Source organism: Dendrobates tinctorius, unplaced genomic scaffold, assembly GCF_039654945.1.
Source record: "Dendrobates tinctorius isolate UK_male_01 unplaced genomic scaffold, ASM3965494v1 ptg000020l, whole genome shotgun sequence".
Classification (NCBI taxonomy): Eukaryota; Metazoa; Chordata; class Amphibia; order Anura; family Dendrobatidae; genus Dendrobates; species Dendrobates tinctorius.
In genome coordinates, this window is record NW_027361688.1 from 1,229,149 (window position 1) to 1,237,776 (window position 8,628).

The 8,628-nt window shown below is 48.6% G+C and overlaps 2 protein-coding genes across 2 annotated transcripts; one reads left to right on the plus strand and one right to left on the minus strand.

The window, feature by feature from the left end:
• Positions 1 to 5,144: 5,144 nt before the first annotated feature.
• On the minus strand, positions 5,145 to 5,706 carry LOC141083228 (histone H2B 1.1-like). The gene has a single exon (XM_073567399.1). It carries the CDS (start codon positions 5,571 to 5,573, stop codon positions 5,193 to 5,195), a length of 381 nt encoding a protein of 126 aa, XP_073423500.1. The 5' UTR covers positions 5,574 to 5,706; the 3' UTR covers positions 5,145 to 5,192.
• An 8-nt stretch (positions 5,707 to 5,714) lies between these two features.
• LOC141083227 (histone H2A type 1-like) lies at positions 5,715 to 6,350 on the plus strand. Its single transcript, XM_073567398.1, has one exon. The coding sequence runs from the start codon at positions 5,725 to 5,727 to the stop codon at positions 6,292 to 6,294; it is 570 nt and encodes a 189-aa protein (XP_073423499.1). The 5' UTR covers positions 5,715 to 5,724; the 3' UTR covers positions 6,295 to 6,350.
• Positions 6,351 to 8,628: the final 2,278 nt, after the last annotated feature.

Here is an 8,628-nt window from a genome sequence, read left to right on the forward strand (position 1 = left end):
TTCATTGTACTATACCGCTATTTCTCTGCCGTATCGGAGCATGATGAGTTGTGGTATGTGTTAAAGGGGCGCTCTTTCGCCCAGGGCACATGAAAACCTGCAGCCAGCCCTCCCCCCCACAACTTTAGCCAAATAACCCCCATTTTTCAGTGCGTAACTTGTATTATGAAGTAAATTAAGGTTGACAAGCTTAAGAAGAATTGATGCTTTTGGCATTCAAATGGGCACTGTAGGTGTGTTTCCTGTCCTCTCACTGCCGACTTTTATTCCCCATTGACTTACATTGGGTTTCGTGTTTTGGGACGACCCCGACTTTTCCCTATAATCGGACGATCTTGCTCGACCCGACTTTTGGAAAAGTCGGGTTTCACGAAACAAAACTCGACCCTAAAAAAACAAAAGTCGCTCAACTCTAGTGGCTGCATAGCGCTATGTGGGGTATATTGAATGATATGGTGGGTATCTAGCACTATATAGAGGTACACGTTATATAGTATAATCTGGAATTAGGCAGCAGGATATGGAGGGTAAACACTGGTAAATTGGGAGCATTAAGCACTGTATGGGGCACACAGCACTATCTGGTGTACACAGCATTATATGGAGCTATGCAGCAGAAGAGCACTATTTGGGGGTAACAGGGAGAGTATTTGGCACTCTGGGAATATACAACATAAGGGAGGGAATTAATAAAGCACTGTGGACGGTAAACAGCACTCTATGGGGATTTTCAGCATTAAATAGAATGTACGCCGCGCTATATAGTGGCACATGGCACAGAGAATCATATGGGAAGTGTAAAGCACTGTATGGAGGCTACACAGCAGTATATAGCAACTTATGGATGGTATATAGAAACATCTGAAGGGTATAAATCAGTAAGATTACGCATGGGTATATCAGGGTATACAGCACGAGGTCACCGGGGAGGAGTCCGCTCTGTGACTGGATGTAACGCCCCAGAGATAAAAGCGGGAAAATGACAGGAAAAAGTGCGGGAAATTCAAAACCCCCAACAGCTCTGTGCTCCGCCCACATGTGAGAAGCCGCAGCTCCTGCTGCTGGGGGAGGGGCTGGAGACCGCGCTGTGCCCGGATGGATGCAGTCTGCTTTGCTCTACGGGAGACGGAAACACCGACCACTGAAGGGTTAACACTGAGTGTCTGCGGGGAAGTGACCTTGTGGGCGGAGCCATAGCCCTACTGAGTGCTGATTGGCTGAGCACTGAATATGAAATTGCCGCCCAACGGCTGATAGTTTCTCCGCTCTTTGTTCCCCTCAGTGTAAGGCCTCTTTCACACTTCAGTTTTTTACAATCAGTCACAATCCGCCAGGTTTTGAAAAAAATGGATCCGCAATTTTTTTTTGAGGATCCGTTTTTTTCCCCATTGACTTCCATTATTGGCAGATTGTGACGGATTGCCGTCCGTTGCATCCGTTTTTTTTGCGGATCCGCCAAAAGTTGCCGTCCGTCACCATCCTCAAAGATTTCAAAACGGAGCTTGCAACGTTTTTTTCTCTGGCGGATCCTCTAGACATTGTTTTAACCCGAAATTCTTTCTGGGTGCCGGACAAAACAAAAAAAATTCTCTCTCTCTCCCAGGCTGCGATTCCTTTAAAAATCTGCTTTTGTCGGATCCGTCAACAAAACGGACGGGTGGCATCCGTTCTCATCAGTTCTACAACGGATCCGCCATCCGTCCTTTTGGCGGATTATGACTGATGCAAAAAACTGAAGTGTGAAAGAGGCCTAACACGTGGTGTCATGGCGGCGGCTCCTGTCAGGCTGAGGAGAGCTGTAGATTCCTCACTATGTGAGTATTGTGTGTACAGCATCATATGGCCGTATATACCGCTCTGTATCGGGGTTACACTCCGCTGTAGGGAGTACTGCTAGTTATAATGTGAGCTGCCTGTTTTCTTTACCCCCAGTGGCAGTGGACATGACAGGATTATACCCACTGTGCCAACCTCAGAGCGATTATACCTGTCTGTGGCCAAAAGTCATTTAACCCTTTCACTAACGCTCCTCGGTGCCCACTTTTGTTGCTGTCACGTGCATTTACATCCCGGTTTTCGCTGCTCCGTGTCTTATTACTGTAATTTTTGTTGCTAAACCTGAAAAAATGACGAAGAAACCAATGTCAGCAGTTATATTCCCCTGATATTACACACCCTTCATCCCCAGACCGGTGGAGGCTCCTGATCAATGATCAACTAAAGGCTGATCTATTTCTAGATCTGAATCTCACATTGTCATTAATGGAGAAGCCGATCACTTGATTATAGTGGCAGGAGATACATGAGCACAGTACAGTATGGAGGGTATATAGCAGTATATGGAGTATACAGCAGGATATGGAGGGTATATAGCACTATATGGGGGTATACAGCAGGATATGGAGGGTATGTAGCACTATATGGGGGTATACAGCAGGATATGGAGGGTATATAGCACTATATGGGGGTATACAGCAGGATATGGAGGGTATATAGCAGTATATGGGGTATACAGCAGGATATGGAGGGTATATAGCACTATATGGGGGTATACAGCAGGATATGGAGGGTATGTAGCACTATATGGGGGTATACAGCAGGATATGGAGGGTATATAGCGCTATATGGGGGTATACAGCAGGATATGGAGGGTATATAGCAGTATATGGGGTATACAGCAGGATATGGAGGGTATATAGCACTATATGGGGGTATACAGCAGGATATGGAGGGTATGTAGCACTATATGGGGGTATACAGCAGGATATGGAGGGTATATAGCGCTATATGGGGGTATACAGCAGGATATGGAGGGTATATAGCACTATATGGGGGTATGCAGCAGGATATGGAGGGTATATAGCGCTATATGGGGGTATACAGCAGGATATGGAGGGTATATAGCGCTATATGGGGGTATACAGCAGGATATGGAGGGTATATAGCGCTATATGGGGGTATACAGCAGGATATGGAGGGTATATAGCACTATATGGGGGTATACAGCAGGATATGGGGGGTATATAGCACTATATGGGGGTATATAGCTGGATATGGAGGGTATATAGCACTATATGGGGGTATATAGCTGGATATGGAGGGTATATAGCACTATATGGGGGTATACAGCAGGATATGGAGGGTATATAGCAATATATGGGGGTATACAGCAGGATATGGAGGGTATATAGCACTATATGGGGGTATATAGCTGGATATGGAGGGTATATAGCACTATATGGGGGTATACAGCAGGATATGGAGGGTATATAGCAATATATGGGGGTATACAGCAGGATATGGAGAGTATATAGCACTATATGGGGGTATATAGCTGGATATGGAGGGTATATAGCACTATATGGGGGTATACAGCAGGATATGGAGGGTATATAGCACTATATGGGGGTATTCAGCAGGATATGGAGGGTATATAGCAATATATGGGGGTATACAGCAGGATATGGAGGGTATATAGCGCTATATGGGGGTATACAGCAGGATATGGAGGGTATATAGCGCTATATGGGGGTATACAGCAGGATATGGAGGGTATATAGCGCTATATGGGGGTATACAGCAGGATATGGAGGGTATATAGCGCTATATGGAGGTATACAGCAGGATATGGAAGGTATACAGCAGAATATAACCCTTTGCTCCCCTGACAAGTGATAATCTCAGTGATTTCTCCCTGTCTCACGCCGCCATTGATCCGAGCAGGAGGTCACCGGGGAGGAGTCCGCTCTGTGACTAGTGAAACGTCCTGGAGATAAAAGCGGGAAAATGACCGGAAAAAGTGCGGGAAATTCAAAACCCCCAACAGCTCTGTGCTCCGCCCACATGTGAGGAGAAGCCGCAGCTCCTGCTGCTGGGGGAGGGGCTGGTGACCGCGCTGTGCCCGGATGGCTGCAGTCTGCTCTACGGGAGCCGGAAACACCGACCACTGAAGGGTTAACTCTGAGTGTCTGCGGGGAAGTGACCCTGAGGGCGGAGCCATAGCCCTACTGAGTGCTGATTGGCTGAGCACTGAATATGAAATTCCCGCCCAACGGCTGATAGTTCCTCCTCTCTTTGTTCCCCTCAGTGTGTCATGGCGGCTCCTGTCAGGCTGAGGAGAGCTGTAGACTCCTCACTATGTGAGTATTGTGTGTCCAGCATCATATGGCCGTATATACCGCTCTGTATGGGGGTTACACACCGCTGTAGGGAGTACTGCTAATTATAATGTGGGCTGCCTGTTTTCTTTGTTTACCCCCTAGTGGCAGTGTACATGACAGGTTGGCACAGTGGGTATAATCCTCAGAGCGATTATACCTGTCTGTGGCCTAAAGTCATTTAACCCTTTCAATAACGCTGTCACGTGCATTTACATCCCGGTTTTCGCTGCACCGTGTCTTATTACTGTAATTTTTGTTGCTAAACCTGAAAAAATTACAAAGAAACCGATGTCAGCAGTTATATTCCCCTGATATTACACACCCTCATCCCTAGACCGGTGGAGACTCCTGATCAATGATCAACTAAAGGCTGATCTATTTCAGGGTCTGAATCTCACATTGTCATTAATGGTGACGCCGATCACTTGATTATAGTGGCAGGAGATACATGAGCAGAGTACAGTATGGAGGGTATATAGCAGTATATGGGGGTATATACAGTAGAACTATGTGAGGATGACCTCAACCACACAAAACTGTCTTTAGTGGCACCATGGTGAATCTCACTTCTGTGCTATTTGGGAGTGATCACAGCATCTATTACTAATTCAAATAAGCTTTATTGGCAGGACTAAATACAGTTTTGCCAAAGCAAGTGTAGAAAAAGGGATGGGGACTGTAGGAAAGGTGGATGGGGGCAGATCCAGGGTGGGGGCCATAGAAGACCATGGCATACCATAGTTCTCTTTCTCACAGTCTATGGCATGCGCTCACATATTGAGCTGCTATCTCCACTGCTCTCTTCTTCCCCCAGCAGGATGTTTTCTCTTCCTCTTTCATGGTGACGAAATCCGGGAAGAGATGTGTCCCTCACTGCTGAGTAGCTAAACTTCTGTTCAAATTTTCTTACTCAATGCAATAACATTCCCCAGTTAGAAAAGTGGAACAAAGACACGTAGCGACAGCTCTGCTGTAGACGGGGTGGGTGGCTCTTAGAAGAGCCTTTGGGTTGTGGGTACAGAGCAGAGCAGATCACTTGGCGCTGGTGTACTTGGTGACTGCCTTGGTGCCCTCGGACACGGCGTGCTTGGCCAGCTCTCCGGGCAGCAGCAGCCGCACAGCGGTCTGGATCTCCCGGGAGGTGATGGTGGAGCGCTTGTTGTAGTGAGCCAGGCGGGAGGCTTCCCCTGCGATGCGCTCAAAGATGTCATTGACGAAGGAGTTCATGATGCCCATGGCCTTGGAGGAGATGCCGGTGTCAGGGTGGACCTGCTTCAGCACCTTGTACACATAGATGGCGTAGCTCTCCTTCCTGCTCTTCCTCCGCTTCTTTCCATCCTTCTTCTGAGTCTTGGTCACGGCTTTCTTGGAGCCCTTCTTGGCCGCTGATGCAGACTTGGCAGGATCAGGCATGATGAGAGCAGAATGTTCTCTTCACTGGAGAGAGAATAATGATCCTGCTCCTCCCAGAGCGGCCGTATTTATAGACCGGCCATGCAAATGAGCAATGCTGTCAGATCGCTGTGCTATTGGGTGAGAAAGTCATGTGACCAATGTACACGTAATGATCTCTGCCCACTGCAGCTCATTGGTGTTTCCACAAGTCTTGTTTCCATTGGTGACTTCAGATCCAGCCAATGGCAGGAGAGGAGGCGGGGCAGCAGCAGGTTATAAAAGGCGCAGGAGACTGCGCACTCCACACAAGAGCATTCTCTATCTGCTGATAGCTGTGAACACAGTGATGTCTGGACGCGGCAAACAAGGAGGGAAGGTCCGTGCTAAAGCCAAGACCCGCTCATCCCGGGCAGGACTGCAGTTCCCGGTTGGTCGTGTGCACAGGCTTCTCCGCAAGGGTAACTATGCTGAGAGGGTGGGCGCCGGGGCTCCGGTCTATCTGGCCGCTGTGCTGGAGTATCTGACTGCTGAGATCCTGGAATTAGCCGGTAATGCCGCCCGGGACAACAAGAAGACCCGCATCATCCCCCGACACCTGCAGCTGGCCGTGCGCAATGATGAGGAGCTGAACAGGCTGCTGGGTGGGGTGACCATCGCCCAGGGGGGCGTCCTGCCCAACATCCAGGCCGTGCTGCTGCCCAAGAAGACCGAGAGCAGCAAGTCCAGCAAGAGCAAATGAGTGCTGCCACTGACCCCGTATCCACACAACCCAAAGGCTCTTCTAAGAGCCACCCACACCGTCACCACAAGAGCTGACGCCGCTGATCTCTGGTGTGATCTGTATGTACTGATCTGTCATGTATACCACCTTATAGTGCTGTTCACAAACATTGCCATATAAAGTCATATAGTGCAGTAAATTCTCCTTATACTGCTGTATACCCACCATATATGAACATCCATTTAATGCTGTGCATGTCTATATAGTGCTGCATACTGCTATAAAGTAAATGATACCCTTCATTCATCTAGTGCTATGTAGTCCCCATATAGTGCTGTATTCAGGGCTGGGGTATCTGGGCCCCACAGGGGGAATTGACTCTAGGGGCCACCCTACAGCTGTATGCAAATAACTTAGCCGTTATCCCTAATACAGTGGAGCGTCGACTGTAAAACACAGGCGGCTCCTGCACATTTACTGTGCGCCACCATAACTGGGATGTATAATTACGGTAGTTTGCATTAAACAATGCTATCCACATGTTAAGGAGGTGATAACTTGTTGATCGGTGGAAACCGCACTGATCCGAAGAATGGGGAACTTTTATCCATGAACGGACACTTTTATCCCCATTTTAAAATGGAGCGGCAGATGGGATGTCTGATCACAGCTCCATTCATTCTCTTTGGGGGCTTCCAGAAAAAGCCAAGTGCAGCCTCTTAGGGAATGAACAGATCGGTGGTCAAGTCGTACATGCTGCTCCATACTAATGGGGACAGGGTTCGACTGCCCCACCGGGACACGCCTGGTGGGCCCCGCCCCAGAGAGGAGGGAGAAGAGGGAAAAAAAAAACAAGGCGGAAAAAAAAAGGAACGCGGGCCCTTTAACACCAAAGGAGGCCCAGGCGTGCGCACGAGACGCATGCTGTCTCGTGCACGCAGTCCCGTCCCGACCAGGGCTGGCGGCACCACCCAGAGGCGTATCTAGGTGGGGGGGGCAGCTGGGGCAGTTTCTCCGAGCGCAGCCGGCAGGGTGGCGCAGTCGGGCCGCCTGATGCGGCGGTCCGCAGTGTCTCCCCTGGCGGCTGCGTTTTGCCGCCCCCCCCCCCCCCCCCCCCGGCCTGAGAGTCGGCGGTTCTGTCAGCTGTCAAGCTCCCAAGGTGCTCCCTATACAGACACCAGTACAATTGCAGCTCTGACCGCCGGGTCAGAGCGACGTCAGCGTGATCAGGTCATGTGATCACGCTGCTGTCACTCCCCGGCACCCAGAGCGAAGGCTGGTGGTAAGTGTGCTCCAATGTGGAGCTGTAGGACCACCGAAGATGGGGGGGGGGGTTAATGTGGGGATGGGGGTTAACCCCTTTCCTACATTAGACGTACTATTCCGTCCATGTGATCTGGGACCTAAGTCCCAAGGACTGAGTAGTACGTCTAGCGCGATCAACTGCCCCCGACACATTAACCCCTGGCACACCACGATCAATCATGATCGAGGTGTACTGGAGGTATAGGAGAGAAGCGCGCAGGCAGGCGGCTCCCTCCATGCTTCCTTGAGACCCCCGTAGCAGTGCGATGTGCAGCGCTGCTGCGGGGGCCTCTTCCCTGCAGGTCCCCGAATCCAATATGGCCCCGGGGGCCTGCAGCGATCTGTGATGTGACAGATCAGCGATCTGTCACATTACAGTGATGTCCCCCCTGGGATAATGTAATAGTTTTTTAAAAAAAAAAGTAAAAATTTTTAAAAAATCGTTAAATTAAAAAAAAAACCCTAATTCATTTTTTGAAAAATAAAAAACAATAAAAGTACACATATTTGGTATCACCGCGTCCGTAACGACCCGCCCTATAAAAACTGTCCTGCTCGTTAACCCCTTAATTGAACCCCGTAAAAAAGAAAAAATGAAGCAAAAAAACAATGCTTTATTATCATACCGCCGAATAAAAAGTGCAATAACGCGCGATCAAAAAGACGGATATAAATCATGGTACCGCTGAAAGCGTCATCTTGTCCTGCAAAAAACGAGCCGCCACACAGCGTCATCAGCGAAAAAATAAAAGTTATAGCTTGCAGCATAAAGCGATGCAAAAATAATTTTTTATATAATTGTTTTCATTGCATAAAAAGCGCCAAAACATTAAAAAAGACAAATGAGGTATCGCTGTAACCGTACTGACCCAAAGAATAAAACCGCTTTATCAATTTTTACCACACACGGAACGGTGTAAACGCACCCCCAAAAGAAATTCATGAAATGCTGGTTTTTGCTCATTCTGCGTCCCAAAAATCGGAATAAAAAGCGATCAAAAAATGTCACATGCTTGAAAATAGTACCAATACAAACGTCAACTCGTC